At 40.7% G+C, this 25193-nt stretch overlaps 1 protein-coding gene and 1 pseudogene across 1 annotated transcript; one reads left to right on the top strand and one right to left on the bottom strand.

Moving 5' to 3' along the window:
• The first annotated feature begins 2 nt into the window (after nt 1-2).
• On the top strand, nt 3-25193 carry PPP6C (protein phosphatase 6 catalytic subunit). The gene is made up of 7 exons (NM_001244404.1): nt 3-175; nt 11904-11999; nt 17963-18028; nt 19053-19194; nt 23008-23087; nt 23261-23470; nt 24390-25193. Exons 1-7 carry the CDS (start codon nt 101-103, stop codon nt 24636-24638), a joined length of 918 nt encoding a protein of 305 aa, NP_001231333.1. The 5' UTR covers nt 3-100; the 3' UTR covers nt 24639-25193.
• Nucleotides 8854-9928, bottom strand: LOC100154433 (5'-AMP-activated protein kinase subunit gamma-1 pseudogene; annotated as a pseudogene).

The following is a 25193-nucleotide window of genomic DNA, read 5'->3' as shown; positions in this document are numbered from 1 at the left end:
GGATGTGACGTAGGGAGGGTTCCGGCTTCGGCCTCCGCCGCTGCCGCAGCTAGTAAAGCCGCCGATATCGCCGCCGCTGTCGGGGCTTGTTATTTCTAAAATGGCGCCCCTGGACTTGGACAAGTATGTGGAGATAGCGCGTCTATGCAAGTACCTGCCCGAGAACGACCTGAAGGTGAGCCCGGCCGAGGCGGGAACGCTGCTTTCGGGGCTTGTCCCTTCCGGCAGTGGGGCGCCCGCCGGCCCGCCCTTCCTCTCTCCGCGGGACCCCCGGCGGGATCCTGTCCCGTCACGGTGGAAGGCCTAAAGCGGTGCAGAGGGACCCGGTCCGACTGGACGTCACGCGGGGAGAGGAGGGGAGCCCGAGTCTGCCGAATGCTGTCCCGGTTCCCTCCGCGGGGTTCCCGAGGGATGTGTCACGGCCTCTGCCCCAGAGTTGCCGCTCCTGGCCTTGGGGCTGCCCCAGGGCACCGAGCCCTAACAGCTTTGCTTGCAAGACCCCCTTTCCTTCAGCTCGACCCCCGGTCTTCCGGAGTCCGAGCCGGGCCCCCGCGGGGAGTGGCCTGGGTTCATTCCTCCAGGAGCGGGACGGGAACGCGGGGTGCCGGCGTCTGACAGGAGATGCCGCCGGCCGCCGGCACGCGGCCCCAGTGTGTTTCTTTCCCTGAGAAATGAGGGTGGGAAAGGGCTGATGGGGGTCCGAGCGGTTTGATGGTGATGCGAGAGGACGTCAAGTCGTCCCTCTTCCGGACCGCTCACTTCTCCCGGTTGCTTTTTAGGAGTGTTGGTCTTCTTTCGCTAATTACAATATGACCCTGTTTTCGAGTACACTGTTGAGCTAATTTATGTGCATAAAGTAGTGGGCTCTCGATAAATATACTTTTCTGTCCTTTAAGGTGTTTCCCCCAAGTCCCTTCTTAGCTCTTTTCGTTTTCTTGGTTTTTCAAAGGAGATGAGTCGTTCCTTGTACTGCCGAGTCCGGGTAACAATAAATGTGTGTTTGGGTAAAGAAATGAGTGGAAGAATAAAGAGAGATAAGTCTTTGGGATACTGCTTTTTAGACAGGTGTTGCAATGCGTTTGTTAAAACCAGTGCTCAAGCGTCTAGCAGTGTTTGAGCCATTAGTACTAGCGCATGTTTTATGTGTTAAGCTAACCTTGATTTGATGTGTGGAGCATGCACAAACTGTTGATACTTTTGAGTCCTTTTTATTCTTGAAGCTCTGGGTTTAACGTAATTTATTATTGTCCATTAACTTTTTTTCCCCTTAAGGAAGATATTACTGGTTTTTTCTTTTCCTCATAGATACTGGTCGGCTTCGTTATCACTGAGCCATAGCGGGAACTCCCTTGGATTTTCTTTCGACTTCTTAGTTTGATAAACATTAAGTTTCCTTCCCAACCTAAGAAAATATAGTTTTTAAACCATATCATTTCTCTTTGCAACACAGTTGGACTGCACTTAGTGTGTATCTGTTCTTCCCCCCCGCCCCCCCCCCCCCCCCCGGCCAACTACTAGAAAAAAAAGAGTTCTGATTTTTTTCTATGTAAGTGGAGGCTTCTCTTCTTTGTCTTGGAAATGTTTTTATCAGATTAATTTTCTTGTACTGCATCTCTTGTGTATTTAAAGAAATTTAATTTTATACCTCTTGGCATGAAGTACAAACTAAAATTAAGCCTGCCAAGAAAGTATTCCAGGAGCACTTTTTCTGAGGCGTTAAAGCCAAAGTAAAATATTCCATCAAAGGAACGAAATAAATAATTGGGGCCACTTAATGATCATCATGGAAAAAGATTTGTTCTGGTAGAAAAAGACAGAAATTTACCTGTGTTTTAAATTTAGTTGGAGGTACTAAATGAAATAAATGCGGGGAGTTCCTGTTGTGGCTCTGTGCAAACGAATCTTATTAGCATCCATGAGGACAAAGGTTCGATCCCTGGCCTCGCTCGGTGGGTTAAGGATCTGGTGTTGTCATGAGCTGTGGTGTAGGTTACAGATGTGGCTTGGACCTCACGTTGCTGTGGCTGTGGCATAGGCCAGTGGCTGCAGCTCCTGTTCGACCCTTAGCCTAGGGACCTCCATATGCTGCGGGTGCGGCTCTAAAAAAAGAAATGCGTAGGATGTTCCAGATCTAATCATGAAATCTCTATATTTAAATTGGAAGTGGTTAGATTGCTAGTCCTTGAACAAATCTACTTAACTGTTTTGAAGGAATAAGGATGATATGTGCAAGTGAGTGGACCAAAGCATAATCTTTCTTAAAAAAGACTTCATGTGATTCTCATCCACGGTAAATATCTCACAGTGTATCATAGAAGGTGTAGATTCCATTTGTGGCCAGTTGGAAGAATGAATGATAAAATGCAGGTTTATTGAATATTTAGACTTTAGAATTTTGGCAGAGGAGAGATTCTATGACTTGGAGATTGTCTGATCTCTCTGACAGTTCTCAAAGGTGCCGCGTAAGTAAAGAAGTTGCACACTGAGTTGGTGTTCATTTTTTTTTACTGAAGAACTGAAGATGGTTTCTGTGGTAGGAGTTTGGAGAATATTAGTGTCTATCTCATGTAATACAGGGAAAAATAACCACCTTTATGGATAATAGTTAATGTAATCTTTTGGAGACTCACTTTTATGTTTAGTTTGAGCCATCTCTGAGTTTTTCATATAAGGCCACCTGCTCTGCAAAGTCATACCTGTTTGAAGTGCCTTCGTAAAGCTTCAAAGAATCCTCCCTTGCTGTTTTCTGAGATTTGATGAACTACTATCTCACCTCCTTATTCAGCCTCTATCTGATCTTATAGATTCTTATATATGGTAGACGTGATCATTCCAGACTTAAAGTCTTCTAGTCTTGTCATTCACCTTATTGCCTGTCTTTTTGATCGTTCTGTTTACCTGAGTTATTTAGTTCTGTATATTATCTTTCTTAAGGTATTTCAAGGAAAATCGAAGACAGTACAGCAGTTAGGGACACAGCGTGGCTTTATGTATGGCTAGAATACAGTGTTGTGCAGATTTTTATACCTTAGCATAAAGATTTAATATACCAGTGTATAAATGAAGGAAATAGTATGTTTTATTTATTTATTTATTTGGTCTTTTTGCCTTTTTCTAGGGCCACTCCTGCGGCTTATGGAAGTTCCCAGGCTAGGGGTCTAATTAGAGCTATAGCCACCGGCCTATGCCAGAGCCACAGCAACGCGGGATCCAAGCCATGTTTGCGACCTACACCCATAGCTCATGGCAACGCTGGATCCTTATCCCACTGAGCAAGGTCCGGGATTGAACCCTCAACCTCATGGTTCCTAGTCGTATTTGTTAACCACTGAGCCACGATGGGAACTCCAGAAGTAGTATGTTTTAGATAGCAAGATCAGCTAAACAGAATTACAGAAATTTAAAACCCAGTGTATTTGAGGAGCGAGGAGGGAACAGGAGGACAGGAGCAGAGACTAGAAAGGATCTGTAAACAAGTATCTTGAGGGAAAGGTAGGTGAGGGAAACAGGGTCTTCTAAGACACAGGCTATGAACTCCTACTTTTTCAAGGTTTAGGAACTAATTGGGCACTGTGGAGAGAAATGGATGTAGTTTGCCCTAAATTTGGTATAAGATTGAGAATCTTGCCTGAGTGATTGCTTTGGAGCAGTAAGAGAAACCATGCTTCCTACAAACCAAGCAGCAAAACAAAGCTGTGAAGGGCTTTGGTGGCGTCTCCCCCATGGCAAGGCAGGGCTCTGTGAGGTCATTGTGTGTGTAGTGGGCTGACATATGTAGAGTTTACAATGCGATTTCATAGTCTTCTTATTTTTAAGTGTGCTTGATATGAACTGGAAGCTACTGCTGAACTGGAGAGATGAGAGGCTGTGGCTTTGGCTTAGAGAGGCAGTGGTTTTGGCTTAGAGGCTTAGTGTTCTAAATCCTCAGTTGAGGCTGCAGAGGTGGCAGTTATAGGAGGCAGCTGTTATTTTATTCAAGTTAGCTTGCCCTGCCTCGGGTTGAAGCTGCTGCTGAGTAGTTTACATGGTTTTCTAGACACTCAGTTGGCTTTTGAGATTGGGAGGGTTTCACAGTGATATTCTTTAGCTTATGATCTACTTTTACCTTCAGATCAGTATTGGGGGTATGGGCCAGTCACCAGAGATGACTCGTAGCTCAGGAGGCATCATGGGCCAGGAGAGCCAGTTATTTGTGGGTGCAAATTCTGGTACATTCAAAATGGGAGCTATGGAGTCCCTCATGAATCTGTGCTGTGATTAGTTTCAGAATGTTAAATGGTAACTCACTTCATTCTAAAAGGTTATAGAGTGGATTAAAAGAAGCATTCAATATAGAAAGTTAAATTATATTCAGAATAAGAAGAATGAGACAAAGAAAAAAAGTAAGATAAGAAACCAAAATGGAGACTGTAGTAAAAGTAAGAATAGTATATAAATTAAAAGCTATGGGCGTTCCCCTCGTGGCTCAGTGGTAACAAACCCAACTAGTATCCATGAAGACTCGGGTTTGATTCGTGGCCTCACTCAGTGGGTTAAGGATCTGGTGTTGTGGTGAGCTGTGGTGTAGGTTGCAGATGAGGCTCAGATCCTCTGTTGGCTGTGGTACAGGTCGGCAGCTGAGCTCCGATTCGACCCCTAGGCTGGGAACTTCCATATGCTGTGGGTGGGGCCCTAAAAAGCGAAAAAATAAAATTAAGTTGAAAAAAGGAAAGCTATGATGATCAGGTTACTTCTTTGAGATTAGGCCTTAAGCTTTCTAGGAGCCTACAGAAAGATGGAAACTGATCAGTTAAGAAATTTACAGAGTCCGTAAGATGTTAAAAACAAGCTCCTCAGGGAATTCACATCTACCCTTGATGGAAGAAGAGACATTCCTTCTCTGGTTCTCCTTGAAGGCAACTATTTAATGACAGCATCCTGTGTACCTTGTTTATAGTCTACACAATGACAAGCTCTGTAAAGAACTGTTTCCTTGTAGTGTCCTTTACTACAGGTTGACAGCATACATTAAAGTGCAATTTGGGGGAGTTCTTTGGTGGCCTAACAGGCCAAGGGTCCAGCATTGTCATTGGTGTGGCTTGGGTCACACACAATGTGCAGGTTCGATCCCTGGCCGGGAAACTTTGCATGCCTTGGGTGCAGCTAAAAAAAATGCAGTTTGGGAAAAAGCAATTGGGAAAGGAGGGCAGTATAATGCAGGGTGATGACAGGCCTCTCTAGAGGACAGTCTGGCTTAATTCACAGTAGAATTTATAGTAGACTAGTTTGCTTGGGTAATTAAAAAAATTAGTTTAGGGGTTCCCGTCGTGGTGCAGTGGTTAACAAAACCGACTAGGAACCATGAGGTTGCGGGTTCGATCCCTGGCCTCGTTCAGTGGGTTAAGGATCCGGCGCTGCCATGAGCTGTGGTGTAGGTCACAGAAGCGGGCTCCGATGCCGCGTTGCTGTGGCTCTGGTTTAGGCCAGTGACTGCAGCTCCAATTCGCCCCCTAGCCTGGGAACCTCCATATGCTGCGGAAAGCAGCCCTAGAAAAGACAAATAAATAAATAAATAATAGAAAAGACAAATAAATAAATAAATAAAATAAAATAAAATAATTGGTTTATTAATTTTTATTAATTTTTTTTTTTTGGCTTCATCCATAGCATGCAGAAGCTCCCAGGCCAAGGATTAAACTCAAACCACAGCAGTGACCCAAGCCACAGCAGTGTCAACACCAGATCCTTAACCCACTGCACTGCCAGGGAACTCCAGCATCTTAATAATTGATCTTTAAAGGAGTATACATAGTGGAGCCTCCAAATTTACAAGTAATTGAGAATGGGCAAGTGGAGAGATCAATATTATAGTCCTGTGTTAGAGGATATGTTAGGTTTGGGCTCTGACCTTCGCTGATGGAAGTTAGGCCTGTTCTTAAAAGATGTGAAATTTGAAAGCACATAGGTGGGACAAGTGCTTGAGAACATTCAGACCTCCCAGCAGCAAACAGAAAACTCTGCTCACTCTTGTACAAATTATAGCAAAGCATTTCTGCAGTTACCTTGGTGGAATTCTCTTTGAGGTGGTTTGGTGAGTGTACCTGAAAAAAATTGCAGATTTTTTTTTGGTCTTTTTAATTTTTTTAGGGCTGCATTAATGGCATATGGAAGTTTTCAGGCTAGGGGTCAGATTGGAGCCATAGTTGCTGGTCTACGCCACAGCCACAGCAACGTGGGATCCGAGCCACATTCTGTGGCAACATCACATCTTTAACCCACTGAGCAAAGCCAGGGATTGAACCCACATCCTCATGGATACTAGTCAGGTTCTGAACCTGCTGAGCCACAATGGAAACTCCAAAAAATTGCAGATTGAGTAAGGAATTATACCTAAGAAAGGTGGGTAATGTCCAGATCTAGTTACTTTAATACATCAGTATGTTGTTTTATTTAAAAAATTGTATAGTTTTAGGAGTTCCCATTGTGGTGCAGCAGAAATGAATCCAGCTAGTATCCATGAGGATGTGGGTTTGATCCTCAGCCTCATTCCGTGGGTCAGGGATCCATTGTTGCTATGAGCTGTGGTGAAGGTTGCAGATGTGGCTCAGATCCTAAGTGGCTACGGCTATGGCATAGGCTGGCAGCTGTAGCTCCGATTCTGCACCTAGCCTGCGAACCTCTACGTGTGGCGAGTACAGCTCTAAAAAGCAGAAAAAAAAAAAAAAAAAAATTGTGGAGTTCCTCTTGTGGCTCAGTGGTTAACGAATCCGACTATGAACCTTGAGGTTTCAGGTTTGATCCCTGGCCTTGCTCAGTGGGTTAAGGATCCAGTGTTGCCGTGAGCTGTGGTGTAGATTGCAGATGGGGCTTGGATCTGGCGTTGCTGTGGCTGTGGTGTAGGCCGACAGCTATAGCTCTGATTCAACCCCTTGCCTGGGAACCTCCATGTGCTGTGGGTGCAGCCCTTAAAAAAAAAAAAAAAAGACCAGATACTATAAAACTCTTAGAGGAAAACAGGCCAAACACTCTCTGACAGAAACCATGACAATATCTTCTCAGATCCACCTCGTAGAGTAATGACAATAAAAACACAAATAAACAAATGGGACCTAATTAAATGGAAAAGATTTTGCACAGCAAAGGAAACCCTAAGCAAAACAAAAAGACAACCCGCAGAATGGGAGAGAGTATTTGCAAATGAAGCGACTGACAAGGGATTAATCTCCAAAATTAATAAAAACCTCCTGTAGCTCAATACCAAAACAGCAAACAATGCCATCAAAAAATGGGCAGAAGAGCTAAACAGACAATTCTCCAAAGAAGACATACACATGACCAAAAAACACATGAAAAGATGTTCAACTAAGTGTTAGAGAAATGCATAACTACTCTGTGGTGTCACCTTACACCAGCCAAAATGGCCATCATAAAAACGTCTACAAACAATAAATGCTGGAGGGGTGTGGGGAAAAGGGAACCCTCCTACATTTGTTGGTAGGAATATAAATGGGGGCAACCACTATGGAAAACAGTATGGAGATTCCTCAAAAAACTAAAAATAAAATTACCATTTGATCCAGCAGTGTCACTCCTGGGCATCTGTCCAGAGGAAATCATGACTCAAAAAGATACATGTACTCCAGGGTTCATTGCAAAACTATATACAATAGCCAAGACATGGAAGCAACCTAAATGTCCATGGACAGAGGAATGGATAAAGATGTGGTACATATACAGAGTGGAATATTACCCAGCCATAAAAAGGAAAGAAATAATGTTATTTGCCGCAACGTGGATGGACCTAGAAATTATTATGTAAGTGAAGTTAGACAGGCACCAACCTCATATGCCATCACTTATGTGCAATCTAAAAAAAGGATACAATGAACTTCCTTGCAAAATAGATACTGACTCACAGACTTTGAAAAACTTATGATTTCCAAAGGAGACAGGTTGGGGGGGAGGGATGGGCCGGGGATTTGGGATGGAAGTGCTGTAAAATTGGGTTGTGATGATGGCTGTACAACTATAAATGTAGTAAAATGCATTGAGTTTAAAAATAAGATTCTGAGTTCTGAAACATTGTTTCACTCACCATTATCTGTTCCTATTAGTGTGTCAGGATTAAGGATTGTTTGTTGAAGCATTTGAGGATTGTGGGAAATTCAGCACAAGGTGGAGCTTGCTACTCAGGGCCAGAAAGACTCCAAGCCAAAAGAAAGATCTTGTTTTTGAGGTGCTGTATGTAGACTAGGAACTTATTATTTTTGAGGCTTCTGTCATTTTAATTAGGTTTGCCATGAGAAGCAATAGCCTCAGCTAACCACTCTGCCCTCCCCTCCACCTAACTCTAATTTCCCGTCCTGTGCATACAGCATACCAAAGGCCCTACTCCCTATAAGCCTCCCCATTCCCATTATGGGAAGACAGGCCACTACATGGACTCAGCCTCCTCCATACTGCATGAAACAGGATGAATAAAAATATCTTTATGAAGAGTTTCGATGTGCCTGTTATCTTAGGGTGGAGTCAGGGGCGGAGACAGAGGGAAAGGCTGGATGAGGTCTAGGGATCTTTTAGAGATCAGAATTTGCCTGAGGAGCACAGAGCCTAAAGTTCACCCAGAAAGGGGGCTACATCTAAGAGGACAGGGGCTAGGCTGAAAGTTTTCCTCAAGGGTGAGAATAAGGACAGCTAAAATACATTCTGCTTCCAACCCCCCACACCTCCCCTCACTCCTCTGTAGAAGGGTAGGGGGCTCTGGGCAGGAACGGAGTTGCAGTTCTCTAAAGATTTCATCTGTGGTTCCCAGAGCTTTGGGCAGGCAGTGAGGGGGGCATATCTCCTGGTGCTGCCTGACCCCTTCCCCCCAGCTCAGGGCTTCTCTCCTCTTGTGAGCACCAGGGCCTGCAGGATGTCAGACAACGATACAGTTCCTTTGACCATGTCATTCTCATCTGCCACTACAAGTCGGGAACCTCTGCTTTTACCAGCCTATTGGTGATGGTTTTCAGGGTCTCATGCAGGTAGCACTTGAGGAGACCGTCAAAGTAATGTGATCAATGTTGCAGGGCTTTGGTCACAGATACCTCTAGATTGTTGTAGGTCTTTTCTGCTGCCAGGTTGATAATGTCAAACTTGAAGTAGATGGCCACCACATACCCTTTTTCATCCACCACTGGCACGGCTGAGACTCGGTGCTGTACAAAGACGCCCAGAGCCACATAGACGGGGGTGGTAGTGCAGACCATAGCAGTGTTGGCACAGGTGCCAATCTGTAGCTCTTCCGGAGACTTAGACATGAACTCGACCTTGGGGAACTCAGTGATAAACAGCTTGAGGAACTTGAGGATGCTCTTGTGGGTGAGGATGTACAAGGTGTTGCCGGATTCTGGGTCAATAACTCGCAGCCTGTGGATCTTGTTTTGAGTTAATATAGAGACAGCATCAAACAAGCTGGCATTAGGAGAAATGCAGACAAAGTGGTTTAAAGGAGTCCTGTAGGTACATCTCTCTCCAAGTTTCTGTCTTGCATTCTTCAAGCTCATAAATCTGTACCAAGGCTGATTTATGGTCAGCATGCCCACAAAACTTTGCTTCTTACTATCCCATAAAGGGGCAGCTCAGACACCATTAGTCACCAAAGCAAAGCTTTCTTCACCTGCAGGGAGGTATCAAATACAACCACTTTTGAGCTTGTGGGAATCAGGTCATAGCACCGATGAGACTTCATGAAGGAAGTGTCCATGCTATTGTTGGGTTCTGGGGTCTCTGGAGGATGCTCGTTTTCCACAGCTGGTAGCTATCTGAAGAAATGACTGTCTCCATTGTGAGACGCTGGCTGGGTTCGTTTGCTTTAGGACTAGATCAGGAACTTATCCTAGGAATAAGAACAAACCATTTTATTTTGAAAATTTCTAAAAACAGCTTGATTCCCCCTCATTTTCATTTAGCCCCCCCCCCTTGTGGGTTTCCTATTCTTGCCTCCATGTAAAGTGTTGTAGCTATAACTGTCTTTTGTTTGTTTATTTGTTTTTTGTTTTTGGCTGCACTCAATGTGTATGGAAGTTCTCCACCAGGAATCGAATCTAAGCCAAAGCTGTGGCAATGCTGGATCCTTAACCCACTATACCACAGTGGGAACTGCTGTAGCTGTAACTGTTAAAGTGTTTCTATCGTATATATAAGTAAATTTTAGCATTTAGATTCCTTAATTAATGTTTAAAATCGTTTCATTACACTTGTGTAGTTTAATTTGTGCTTTCTTGGCAGACCTTCATAAAATCTGATAGGGGCCCTGACTGTACTATTAGCTGGTCTCTATTTGTTCTACCACACATTACTACTAGGGAAGGAAGCTTCCCCTCCAGTTCTCTATACATAGCAGACTATGCCCTTCCTTCTCCAGAGAGCTGTTGTGAGAATCATTTTATTCTATAAAGTCTTTTTATTCGAGTGCTTTCAGAGGACAATAGAAATAACCCAACTAGTATCCATGAAGATGCGAGTTCGATCCCTGGCCCTGCTCAGTGGGTTAAGGATCCAGTGTTGCCACAAGCTGTGGTGTAGGTCACAGATGCAGCCCAGATCTGGTGATGCTGTGGCTATGCCAAAGACCAGCAGCTGCAACTCCAGTGCAGCACCTAGCCTGGGGACTTCCATGTGCTGCACCTACCGCACCCCCCACCACAAAATAATGACTCTTCAATGCTAGATTTACATTTTGTAATTAATTTTAGTTAACTTTTTAAAGGTAATTGTAGATTTATATGCAGTCATAAGAAATAATACCAAGAGATCTCATGTACCCTTTACCCAGTTTTCCCTAGTAGTAACGTCTTAATAGAACAAGTACCACAACAAGGATATTGACATTAATACACCCCAGGATCCTGTTCATAATTTTCCAGTTTTACGTGTACTCATTTGTGTGTATATAAAGTTCTGTGCAATCTTATTATATCTGTAGTCTCATGTATCTAATACCACATTCAAGGCACAGACAGTTCCATTACCCCAAGGACTCCACATGTTGTCCTTTTTTAAACTATACCCACTTTCCTTCTGCCGCCCCTAATTCCTAGACCCTTGGCAATCACTAATTGGTCTCCATTTCTGTAAATTTGTTACTTCAAGAATGTTATACAAATGGAATTATATAGTATATAATCTTTGGGGGTAGGTTTTTTTTTTTCTCCCCTGGATAAATTCCTTGAAATTTATCCAGGTTGTTATGTCAATAGTTTGTTTCTTTTTATTCCTGAATAGTATCCCATGGTATGAATATACCACAATTTATTTATTTACTGTTGAAGTACATTTGGTTTATTTCCAGTTTTGGGCTGTTATGAATTAAGGTTCTGTAGACATTTGTGCACAGGTTTTTATGTGATCATCAGTTTTCACTGCCAAGAGTACAATTGATGGGTCATATTTGGTAAGTGCATGGCTTTCAATTTACTTTGGAGAAAAAAAAAAAAAAAAAGAGTTCCCTGGTGGTTCAGCCTGTTAAGAATCTGGCATTGTCACTGTTGTGGCTCTGGGTACTGCTGTGGCACAAGTTTGACTCCTGGCTTGGGAATTTCCGTATGCCGCAGGCATGGCTAAAAAAAAACCAAGCAAATAAAAAACATTCCTGTTAAAATTATTCATTCTTACTTTTTTTTTTTTGGTGAAAAGCATCATTTTACAGTTTCTTGCAAAGCTATTTGTCTTCTAGAACCTATTACTTGTGTAGTCAGGGAGTTTGCATTTTGGAATAGGCATCATGAGAAGTTGAAGCTGACAGAAATCGAATCTCAGAGTCATCAAAAGGAGTTTCCTGTCCTATGAAACAGTACACACATTGGTTCTTGTCTTTTTTGCATTTGATCTTAGTTTTAAATTGTGATAAAAAGGTCGTATTTTATTTTTTCTTCTTACAGCGGTTGTGTGACTATGTTTGTGACCTCCTCTTGGAAGAGTCAAATGTCCAGCCAGTGTCGACACCTGTAACAGTGTGTGGAGACATACACGGACAGGTAAAATTTCATGAGCAGAGTTTTAGTTTTTGTACTGTCTTTCCATAGTCTATATGTGTTTCCACTTGTGCTGTGAAATATTCAAAAAAAGCTGGTGGTTAGCAAGGGTGCCTCAGTCTGTGTGCCACTAATGATTCCTGGTTACCATTACAGTGAATAAAAGTAGTGGTCAAATTATTCATGGAGTTTGTTGAAACCATACTTACGAAGTGCATTTTGTTGCTCTGTAGTCGGGGAGATATGAAACCTAAATGTGGACTTAACATAGTTATGATTGATAGAAGAAGCCTTGGTTTAGACACTAATTTTTATTCATTCTTTTCATTTCTGTTCTATTCATTCTATTCCCTAATATCATGTTTTACTGAAAATTTATCATTTCCTTAGTGGGAATGAGAATAGCAACCATTCAGAAAGATAAAACTATTGGTATGTGATTTCACAGCAAGTCACTGCAACAGTGGTATGAGAAAGGTCATTTTTTCATCTGGTGGGCTTTTGCTTTTGGCTGCGTCTGCAGCATGTGGAAGCTTCAGGGCCAGGAATCGAGCCCATGCCACAGTAGACCTGAGCCACAGCAGTGACAATATCAGATCCTCAACCTGCTGATCCACCAGGGAACTCCTTTTGTTTGTTTTTAAGAGATTCAGTGCATTAACAGGAGGGGGTACAACCTGATCTTGAGACTCTCACTGTCAGTGTTTAGCCTAGTTGGAAACTTGTGTATTTAGGTTTTTTTCTTTTTTGCTGAAAAATGAAAGCTGATCAGAATGCTCATAGCCTATTCTGTGCATGCAATGGAGTTGGAGTATAAGACATATAATATATTGTGAACAATGTAGTATTTATGAATGCCAATAGGACTTAAAATGACTACCGTAAATATGACTGCTTAAAGGAGCAGAAATCTATGTACATGGGTTGTCCTTGAGAGCTGCTCTGTGAGTAAAGTCCTATTTTGTCTACTTAGCTCTTTTCTCTTAGGTTTTTAGAAGTGTATTTCTTAATTTCTGTGTAACTTCTCTCCAAAATGTATAATAGACATTTGTATTTTGCTAACATAAAGGATATTAATATAAGCAGTGCCTTAACAGATTTCTAAAAGCTGGAGTAAAACAAGTATTGTTTTCCCTTGATTATAATATTAAAATTGAAGGGTTATCTATGTTGTCAAGGACTTTTCAATATATGAGTTACAGACAGGATAAAAGGTCAGGAGGTTGGAGACAACCTCAAACTACTAAAATTAATGAACATAATAAAATTGTACTTCTGTGTTATATATACTTTCAGTTCAGTATAATTCTTGCTTTCATTTATCTTGTGTTTTGAGGTTAAAGTGCTTTTTCGCATTTTTAAGGGTCTTATGAGATTGGATGTTTTTGTAGAGAAAGAAACTGAGATTGAAAGATTGAGGAATTAACCCAAATTTGCACAGCTACTAAGGGACAGAGCTGAGATTTGAAATTCATTTGGGTGCCCGATAGCCCGTGTTAATTTTAAATTGCCACCAAAGTGAACAGTGTTTTTCTTATGCTTGATCCTTTAAGACAACTGCTCATCGAAAGCATGGGACTTGAGGAGCTTCTAAATGTCTGGAGACTAAGTCAAACGTAAGATGTATCTTTAGGGACTTGTACAGTTGTCTTCCCCTTGGGCCAGTTCTGGAATTGTAGGATTGGGTTAAGAATATAAATAAACTTATAAAAAAATGTTGGCAAGCTTACAGTGCTGAGAAGCATTGAAACAGTATAATCTTTTTTTTTTTTTTTTTTGTCTTTTTGCCTTTTCTAGGGCTACTCCCGCGGCATATGGAGGTTCCCAGGCTAGGGGTCTAATTGGAACTGTAGCCACTGGCCTACACCAGAGCCACAGCAACACGGGATCCGAGCCACATCTGCGACCTACACCACAGCCCACGGCAACGCCGGATCCTTAACCCACTGAGCAAGGCCAGGGATCAAACCTGCGTCCTCATGGTTCCTAGTTGGGTTCGTTAACCACTGAGCCACGACGGGAACTCTGAAACAGTATAATCTTGTGAGGAGATTATAGACTTCAGACACAGAGCTTGGTTTAAGTCCTGGCTTGGTTACATACCAGCTGTTTAAGAAGCCACTTCAGCTGGCTCTTCAGTTCTTTAAATATGGCCTATGGCAGTTCCTGTTGTGGTGCAGTGGAAAGAAATTGAATCCGACTAGTATCCAGAGGATGTGGGTTCAATCCCTGGCCTTGCTCAGTGGGTTAAGGATCCGGCATTGAGTGAGATGTGGTGTAGGTTGCAGATGTGGCTTGGATCTACCCTTAGCCTGGGAACTTCCATATGCTGAAGGAAAGCAAAAAAAAAAAAAAAGCCCATGGATCCTTGAGGCAAAAAATCAATCAGGGGTAAAACTGCTGATGCCTCAGCATGAATCAAGGGAGTGTCACCAGCCTGTGCTGGTTGTCATTGTATTCTATTTATTTATTTATTATTTATTTATTTACTTTTTGCTATTTCTTTGGGCCGCTCCCGCGGCATATGGAGGTTCCCAGGCTAGGGGTCGAACTGGAGCTATAGCCACTGGCCTACGCCAGAGCCACGGCAACATGGGATCCGAGCTGCGTCTGCAACCTACACCACAGCTCATGGCAACGCCGGATTGTTAACCCACTGAGCAAGGGCAGGAACCGAACCCACAACCTCATGGTTCCTAGTCGGATTCGTTAACCACTGTGCCACGACGGGAACTCCTGTCATTGTATTCTTCACCATCATGAATATACAGTAAAATAGGAGTTCCCGTCGTGGCGCAGTGGTTAACGAATCCGACTAGGAACCATGAGGTTGCGGGTTCGGCCCCTGCCCTTGCTCAGTGGGTTAACGATCCAGCGTTGCCGTGAGCTGTGGTGTAGGCTGCAGACGCGGCTTGGATCCCGCGTTGCTGTGGCTCTGGCGTAGGCCGGTGGCTACAGCTCCCATTGGACCCCTAGCCTGGGAACCTCCATATGCCGCGGGAGCGGCCCAAGAAATAGCAACAACAACAACAACAACAACAACAAAAGACAAAAGACAAAAAAAAAAAAAAAATGAATATACAGTAAAATAAAATGCCATTATTATTTAAGAATGTCCTAAATAAGATAGTAATATTAATTGTAACTTTTTTCCCTTGTCTTTTTCTTCTTTTTTTTTTTTTTTTTTTGTCTTTTTAGGGCCACATCTGTGGTATATGGAGGTTCCCAGGCTAGGGGTCCAGCTGGAGCTTCAGCTGCCAGCCATAGCTGTGCTGGATCCGAGCCGCCTCTGTGACTTACACCACAGCTCATGGCAACACCAGATCCTTGACCCAGTGAGCAAGGCCAGGGATCGAACCCTCAGCCTCATGGCTCTTAGTCAGATTCATTTTAGCTGCGCCACAGCAGGAATTCCCCCTTAATTGTAACTCTTAACCCTTGAGTACATACCTCTTTTGAAGAGTCCCTGTGATGAAATAGGAAGTATGCATATCTACTAAATACCAAAGGAAAATGATTTGCCCAAAAGACAAATGTTTGTTGCTTGTGCAGTTCTTTGCATTGCCAGTTGAAATAGCCTTTTTTTTTTTTTTTTTTTTTAAATGGAACACTTTTTTTACTTGAGAGAATAATGACAAACTATGGATATTTGGCAACTGTTTCGCAAAAAAGAAGGAAATGAGCCAGTCAATTACTTCAAGGAAAATAATTGACAGTGTTTGTTGCCGAAGATAGAATTTGAATTTTCAAGTGAAATACTAGAATTTTAGAAAATTTGAGTTTGACCCCATGAGACTTTTAGCTTCTGATGATTAAAGACTTTTCTAATGAGACAAGTGATGATATTAACGCATTTTTTGATGACATATAATGAAATGTCATTTCAATTTTCCAAATCAGCCACTCACGGTTTTTTTTTTTTTTTTTTTTTCCTTTCTGTTTAGGGCTGCACCTGTGGGATACGGAAATTTCTAGGCTCAGGGTTGAATCAGAGCTACAGTTGTCATAGCCACAGCAATGTCAGATATGAGCTGTGTCTTCGACATATACCACAGCTCACGGCAACGTCAGATCCTTAACCCACTGAGAGAGGCCAGGGATTGAACCCATGTCCTCATGGATACTAGTTGGATTTGTTTCCACTGCACCACAGTGGGAACTCCCTCCACTCAAAGTTTTAGACCAACCTTTCCAACAGAGTTTAAGAGACACGTTGTTAAGTTTTGAGGTATTAAAAGAAGGCTATGCACTCTTATTTCTAAAGGTTATTAAAATTCTCCTCCTTTTGGTTTTTGTTTTGGCCATACCTGGAGGTATGTGGAAGTGCCCTGGCCAAGGGATCAGACCCTTGCCATGACAGCAACCTGAGCTGCTGCATTGCAGTGCTGGATCCTTAACCTACTGTGCCACAAGGGAACTCATCTCCTTCCTTTTGTAATACATATCTGTATGAAGCTGGATTTTCTTTTTTTTTTTTTTTTTAATTTTATGTATTTATTTATTTTAGGGCCATTCCTGCGGCATATGGAGAACCCTGGCCTCTCTCAGAGGGTTAAGGATCCTGTGTTGCTGTGAGCTGTGTGTGGTGTAGGCTGCCAACGTGGCTTGGATCTGGCGTTGCAGTGGTTATGGTGCAGGCCGGCAGCTGTAGCTTTGATTCGACCCCTAGCCTGGGAACTTCGATATGCTGTGGGTGCGGCCCTAAAAAGCAAAAAAATAAAAATTAATAAAGACTATAAATAGTTCCTGAAACCAAAAAGTTTGAAAACTACTGAGTTGGCTGTTTCCTTGCCTCTAATAATGGAATAGAATCCACTTCTCAGGTTTGGTTTTGTTTTAAAATGAGAACAGTGGCAGAGTGTCTGTGATATGAAAAACATGGATTAAATGGTAGAAATTATTTGTGAAATTATGAGATGGGCTTCCAGTAATGTATGATAATGTTAATTGTCTGCACATGTTCTCAGTAAATGTTTATTATATTAAAGAATTTCGGAAAAACACTTTGAGTATGCAGTAGGAACTATGGGTCCCTGAAGCAGAATTTTTGATCACCCCTTAAATATATATGGGTTAAATTGAAACTTACTTGAAGCTTTTATTCAAGAACGTATTTCTAGAAACATCAGTAGTAAAGCTTAAGGACTCTTACTTGTCTTCCACACTTTTATAGAAGCATCTGTTTCATAAAACTTTTTAATGTTTCCTTCTTAACTTTGAGTATACATACTCAGTTTTTTTTTCTTTCTTTTGGCTGCCCTGCAATATGGAGTTCCCCGACCAGAGATCAGATCTGAGCCGCAGTTGTGACTTAAGCTGCAGCTGGGGCAACGTGGGATCCTTAACCCACTGCGCCAGGCCAGGGATCTTTTTAACATTAAAAATAGATGCTCAAGGAGTTCCCGTTGTGGCTCAGTGGTCAACGAACTCAACTAGTATCCATGAGGACACGGGTTCAATCCCTCACCTTGCTCAGTGGGTTAAGGATCTAACATTGCCATGAGCTGTGGCTGTGGTGTAGGCCAGTGGCTACAGCTCAAATTTGACCCCTAGCCTGGTATGCTGCAAGTGCAGCCCTAAAAAGACAAAAAAAAAAAAAAAAAAAAAAAAAAAAAGTTGCTGAATATGGAGCCAGGTGATTGGGTTAGCTTATTGACACATTGGGTAAATGATTTCAGATTCTCAAGTGATAGATGGGGAGATGTATGAAAGAAATTTGAAAACGGGGTGTCTATAACAATAAAAGCTAGGGGTGGTGTTAGTGGTAACCGTGAGCTTCATTTTAGTGCTTTTTTTTTAACGGCTTGGGAGTTGTGCTTGGCAGTTTTCTTTGCACTTTATTTCTTTTTATAAATGTAAATATTTGAAGTTTTCTTAACTGCTTCTTTACACAGTTTGGTCTAAGTTTTATTATTTTACTTCTTCCCAGGAATTTATAATCAGCATATATTGCCTTTCTTTTATAGTTTTATGATCTTTGTGAACTATTCAGAACTGGAGGTCAGGTTCCTGACACAAACTACATATTTATGGTATGTAAACACTAGTGACATCAAGTACTTATTTTAAATGGAAGGGATCTTACTACATGTAAATTGTATAATAATTTCATTGCCCGGTGACAATCATTAGTTAAATATATGAAAAGGGGAGTCCATACTTTTCTACATTTTGCTGTGTCTTCCAGTTAAGAATAATTGCTTTAGTAAACTACTGTATACATAGGACTGGGTTGTAGCTCTCAGGAATGCTTAGACAGAAAAATAGCCCAGAAACATGTGTTTAAGACCTAAATCTTCAATTTACTGCTATTTTATCAGATTTTTTTTGAGTGTTCATTTTCATGTGTTATTAATCTGTGGTTTGATGAGTATACACATATACACATTTGTTATTAGGATAGATATTTGCTTACTTTCCTTTTTAAAATATAATTCTACTGTTGAACTTTTTCTGATCTTTCTGTTGTTTTCTTTCTCAAAATTTCTGGGTCACGTTCCTGTTCTTTTAGTTGTTTTCCCATTGGTCTGCTATTGGCCCAGGTAAAACACTGAGGGGAAGTGCAAACAGTATGTCATCATACACAGTTGTTAAATACAACGCTGAATGTAGAACACTGTTATAATTATAAAAACTATTTTCTTCAAATTGGCACAACACTGTTATAAAAACTATTTTCTTTAAGTTGGCAGCTCTTTTGATTCAGTTAAAGAGGTATTTGAAATTCATTTAAAATTCTTTGATTCACACATGATCTTTTAGAAACATGTATTAATGTAGGTAATGGAGAATGGAAAAAATGGTGATTCTGTAGGGAAAATCCTTGAGGGAATTACACAGCAAGTTCCTCTTGATCTCCTGTAGCATAAGAGTAGTACAGACATTTAATAGGAACATCTTATTTAACTCAATTTCAATTTTTTATTAAAACTTAATTTCTAAATCATTTATATTTCTTATTTTGGGCTGTGACTCTGAATTTGGGCACTTTGGTATCATTTTTAAGAAATATTGTTGCTATTGTATTGTTTGTAACTGTAGACTTTTACTTTACAGGGTGATTTTGTAGACAGAGGTTATTATAGTTTGGAGACCTTCACTTACCTTCTTGCACTAAAGGCTAAATGGCCTGATCGTATTACACTTTTGCGAGGAAATCATGAGAGTAGACAGATAACACAGGTGTATGGATTTTATGGTAAGACCTTCTGTTTCTCTGATTCCGAATATTGTTTTACCTTCTTCTTTGGGAAAAAAGCCACAGAAGTCATACATGTACTTCTTATAGTAAAGTTGGAAAATACGAATAATCTTTTCCCAGTTTCTCACCTTTAAATTTAACTCTCTTTCTTCCCCCAATCAGTTGAATATCTTATTAGGTAGAGAGAACCATTCTTTTTTTTTAATTGTAGTTGATTTACAGTATTATATTCATTTCAGATGTACAACATAGTATTCAGTATTTTTTTTTTTCCCTTTAGAGCAGCAGGTGCGGCATATGGAATTTCCCAGTCTAGGGGTCGAATCAGAGCTAAAGCTGAGGGCCTACACCACAGCCACAGCAGTTTGGGATCCAAGCCGCATCTGTGACCTACGCCACAGCTCATGGCAATGCCAGGTCCTTAATCCACTGGTGGGTCCAGAGATTGAACCCGCATCCTCATGGATACTAGACAAGTTCGTTTCCACTAAGTCACAATGGGAACTCCTGTGGTTCAGTATTTTAAAGATTATATTCCTTATAGAGTTATTATAAAATATTAGCTGTATTCTCTGCGTTGAACAGTATATCTTTGTAGCTTGTTTATATTTTGTACACAGTGGTCTGAGAGAACTATTTTTTTTTGTCTTTTTAGGGCCGCACCCAAGGCATATGGAGGTTCCCAGGCTAGGCGAGAATCAGAGCTATAGTTGCTGGCCTACCCCACAGCCACAGTAATGCCAGATCCTTAACTCACTGAGCAAGGCCAGGGATCGAATCTGCATCCTCATGGATGCTAGTCAGATTCATTTCTGCAGAGCCACGACAGGAACTCCTGAGAGAACCATTTTTAACTCTTTGGTGTATATCTTTCTGGATCAGTGCTTCAAAATGTAGTCCTCAGTTTACCTCCTTGGAATCATCTGGGGTGCTTGTTGAAATGTAGGTTGCTGGGCACCACTGCAGACGTTTTGGGATCAAACCTTAGAATATGTTGAAAGGAAATGTTTTGTACACTCAGTTTGAGAACCTATTCTATATATATGTATGTGTATGTTTGTGCTTGTATTTGTATATACGAGTGTATACACACACCCCAAGCTAAAAATGGGATAATACTTGTTTTTTAATATTGTGACCAGCCGTTTCACTTCATGATGTTATTTTTACCTAAAGCTGCATTGTATTATACTGTATGGATGCACTATAAATCTGTGTGCTTGTTTCAGAGAATATTAGGACCTCAGGCATTAAAAATAGAAGTCAAAAAAAAAAAAAAAGAAAGAAAGAAAGAAAACTCAGCCATTAAAAGAAAACAGCTACTTCTATAAAACTTCACATGGTTGTAAATTTTACAAAAATGAGATTAGGAAGCAATTTGAAGGACGTAGATTGTAGAACTGTTGAGATTATTACTATGAATTTTCCAGAGTTCCTGCTGTGGCATAACAGGATCCGTGGTGTCTCTGCAGCACTGGGCCCAGTTTCGATCTCTGCCTGGCTCTGTGGGTTAAGGATCTGGTATTGCCACAGCTGCAGCGTAGGTCCCCACTGTGGTTTGGATCTGTTCCCTGGTCTGGGAACTCCATATGCTGTGGGTGAGGCCAAAAACAAAGAAAAAAAAAAAAAAAAAAAAGAACTTTCCTTGAGCACAGATAAGGCAGAGAGATTTAAAAGATTGATCTCATTGCCCTTTAGTTCTAGACTTTATATTGAATTATCTTCTGTCATTATAAAAATAAGCGGAACTCTCTTACTTGTCATTTTGTCACCCATTATCAATTATTAAATTGAGAAATTTTGGTAATTTATTGTTTATATAATTGTTAATAGGAATTGAAAAGTTTGATGCTAGTATTTGTCTTCTTTCTGCAAGTTACTTCTGCTTTTCATTCATAAAATGCCATATGCCATTTGGAATAAAAGTGTTTGTTTTGCGAAATATTATTTTGGATAATATGTAATGTGGCATTAGTTCAGTGAAAGCAACTGTCTCCAGCTGTCTTCTCTTTTTTTTTTAGGACCACGCTTGTGGCATATGGAGGTTCCTAGGCTAGGGGTCGAATCGGAGCCATAGCTGCCAGCCTACACCACAGCCACAGCAATGCCAGATCCGAGCCGCCTCTGTGACCTATGCAACAGCTTGAGGCCAGGGATCGAACCTGCATCCTCATGGATACTAGTCGGGTTCATTTCTGCTGAGCTATGACAGGAACTCCTCATCATGGAACTTAACATTGATTTTAAAGTAGTAAAAATGACCATATATAGCTATTAATTATATTGGGGCTTCAGTTCACACTGATAAACTTATGCCTAGCAGTTATTAGGAACCAAGTGTTTTGCCTGTGTGTGAAGGTGAAAAATATAAGATGAGAAGTTTACATAAGGATCCTCCTTCACATAGAGAGATAATTTAAAAAATTACAAGAATTGACTATACCCCACAGTCTTATTTCTTATATCATTTTCAGTTGTATTTAAGGCCATAGTGGTATGTGTTTTTTTATTCAAAATTAAGAAGCCAATGAGAATTTCCATGGTATTAGTTGAAAGAAGAGATACTAATTTTTCTAGACAGCAGAGTGAATGTTAAGCTGAGAATATGTAAGAACTGATTGGCAGTCTGTCCTTAATCATAACTGCATGTATACTTACTGGAACTCAGGTATTTAGTTGCACAATTTGCAGATAATCTCAGAAGAGACAGTCCAGGCCTGAGATTTTTTATTTTTTTAAGGGCTGCACCTGAGGCATATGAAGGTTCCTAGGCTAGGGGTTGAATTGGAGGTGCAGCTGCCAGCCTATACCACAGCCAAAGCAGTGCAGGATCCCAGCAGAATCTGCAGCCTACACCATAGCTCGTGGCAATGCCAGAGATCCCTGACCCACTCAGTGAGGCCAGGGATCCATCCGTACCATCTTCATGGCTACTAGTTGGGTTTAGTTACTGCTGAGCCACAATTGGAACTCCCTGAGAAATATTGAAATGGGAATTAGCAATGCTTCTATAATTAAAGGTCCTCTGATTTATTTGATTTTCCTGCTAGAATAAGGTAGTCACATTAAACACATTACTCTGTTTGATAGAATTGCTCAGTATTAACAACATAGTGTACAAAAGCTTTTGCTTTGGTTTATGTGAAATCAGTATCTAGCTCTTCTTGATCATAGGTTTTTTTTTCCGCCATGCCCTTGGCATTTGGAAATTCCCGGCCTGGGTATCAAACCTGTGCTATAGCAACGACCTTACCCACAGCTGTGATGATGCTGGATCCTTAACCCACCGAGCTGTCAGGGAACTCTCTGATCATAGCATTTTGACCAATAATTTCAGTTGCTTTTTAAAAGTGCCACTTCTGGAATAAAAAGCAGGACCGCATTCTTTTTTCTATTTTTAGGGCCCCACCTGCGGCATATGGAAGTTCCCAGGCTAGGGGTCAAATTGGAGCTGCAGCTGCTGACCTGTGCTATAGCCACAGCAATTTGAGACCTATGCAGCAGCTTGTAACAGTGCTGTATCATTAACCCGTTGAGCGAGGCCAGGGATTGAACCCAAATCCTTGTGGATACTAGTTGGGTTCTTAACCCACAGAGTCACAATGGGAAATCCAGGACCACATTCTTAAAACTGTTAAACACTAGTCTCCTTCTGGCTGTATGTGGAGGACCTACCAGGGCTAAATATATGTCTTAATTTGTCATCCTAGTTTAAGCTGGTTTTCTATTGCCTTAATATTAGCTATATTCTTTATTTTTTATCAGCAGATTCAGAATTTCGTTAACGAGAGCTCTTTGTTTCTCTCATAGATGAGTGCCAAACCAAATATGGAAATGCTAATGCCTGGAGATACTGTACCAAAGTTTTTGACATGCTCACAGTAGCAGCTGTAAGTTTATATAAATCTTTTAAAAAGCTCAAGTGTTTTCTTGCCAGTAATACTTTGCATATTTTTATCCAATTGCCATCTCAGTTATTGATATCATTATCACTCATTGATGAATTTAGATATGACTGAGTTTATTATTACATGTTCAACTCTTTGTTATTCTTTTTTGCTAGTTAATAGATGAGCAGATTTTGTGTGTTCATGGTGGTTTATCTCCCGATATCAAAACACTGGATCAGATCCGTACTATTGAACGGAATCAAGAAATTCCTCATAAAGGAGCATTTTGTGATCTGGTTTGGTCAGATCCTGAAGATGTGGATACTTGGGCAATCAGTCCCCGAGGAGCAGGTTGGCTTTTTGGCGCAAAGGTCACAAATGAGGTAAAGCTACATTTTTGGAAAAAGTGGTTTGTTGGTTGCTAATGGACTACATAAGCAAATATGGTGGCTTTAGATACCAAACTTGTAGTCTAGTTTACTCAAACTGTGGTGGCTGTGGATGTTAAATTTCTCATCTAGTTTGGTATATATGTCTTCCTTTAATGGTTAAATCAGATCGCATAATAAAAGCACCTCCTTTTAGCATCCACTGATAGCATTTGTAAACTAAATGTTCCTTTTCTTTCAAATATTGCAATGAAGAAATGAGGCAATATATATATTTCTTACTATATATATATTTTTTTAAACTGAGATGTAATTGACACATAGCATTATATTAGTTTTAGATATTTAACATAATGATTCGATATATGCATTTATTGTGATAGGCAAATATTTTGAAGTTCAACTATTTTCAGTTAAAAGTGTGTTCACACTTATACATGGTGAGCTTAAGTAATCCAGAATAGAGGAGTCAGTTAAATGTCTGAGGCTGTTTCCTCAAGTTGCAAGAGAAAAATAATACATTTCTTTTAGAATTTTTGTAAGAACTACAGTAAACTCTCAGTAAATTATAGATATTGGCAGTAATGCATTTATTATTAAACCATCAAAAACTTTATTTCATATCACGTAATACTTACAGAATGCTTTTCTTTCAGAAGCTTCTAATTATGTGACTGATTTCTGTAGCTCAGGCCAAAGTGGCTCTGTTTGCCTGTAACTTATGGAAATTAGTGGGGATAACTGTAGAATAGGTTCTGTAATCATGAGCTCTTTAGTAGTTGCTTTAGTAGTTTAGTAATTACTTTAGTAGTTTAGTAGTTATACTTTATTTAAATGACTGTTTCCTTATATATATAGTTTGATTTTTTTTTTTAATGTCTTGGATACTTAATAAAACCTTTCTAAATTGCAGTTTGTTCATATCAACAACTTAAAACTCATCTGCAGAGCACACCAGCTAGTGCATGAAGGCTATAAATTTATGTTTGATGAGAAGCTGGTAACAGTATGGTCTGCTCCTAATTACTGCTATCGTTGTGGCAATATTGCTTCGATCATGGTCTTCAAAGATGTAAATACAAGAGAACCAAAGTTATTCCGGGCAGTTCCAGATTCAGAACGTGTTATTCCTCCCAGAACGACGACGCCGTATTTCCTTTGAGGCCTTCGCCCATCCTGCTGACCCATTTTTCTGTCCTCTTCTTACCCCAACTTTCGTGTATTACCCTCTACAGTATACTTTTTATTGAGCACTTTGCTGCTGAAATGCTGCCTCTTGCCTTTTTTTTTTTTAATTTTAAATTATCTAAATTTATTGTTTGTTATGATGTCTATAGCAATGTTTTTCTCTCAGTTTCCTCCCCCATCCCATCCCTGCCTTGGACTCATTTGAGAAGACTTGAGAAATGTCTTAATACTCACACTGCTGCATGTAGCTCTTGCTTATTTACTGGTCGGGGGAAACAGGATGTGTTTCCTTTTTCAAAAAAGCCAATTGACAGAACAGATGACTACACTGAAATACTCCTCCTTTTGTATTATTCAGTCTTTTGTTTTAGTTCGGTAAGTTTTAAGAAATTTCAGCAGCAAAGTTGTTATTCAGTGGGCACGATGGACTGTAGATGCCTCGAGTTATGTATACCTGTCCCAGCTGTAAACTTCATTGTCCTTTGTTGGATGATATTTTAAATGGATATAATAAATTGGTCTAAAGGGC

This window comes from Sus scrofa, chromosome 1 (assembly GCF_054392235.1).
Source record: "Sus scrofa isolate SSC_HxYL_T2T_F1_AM1 chromosome 1, Sscrofa_HxYL_maternal_Yorkshire_Landrace_v2.0, whole genome shotgun sequence".
In the NCBI taxonomy this organism is placed as follows: Eukaryota; Metazoa; Chordata; class Mammalia; order Artiodactyla; family Suidae; genus Sus; species Sus scrofa.
Note: the sequence above shows the minus strand (reverse complement) of the source record. Positions and strands in the feature narration are given on the sequence as shown.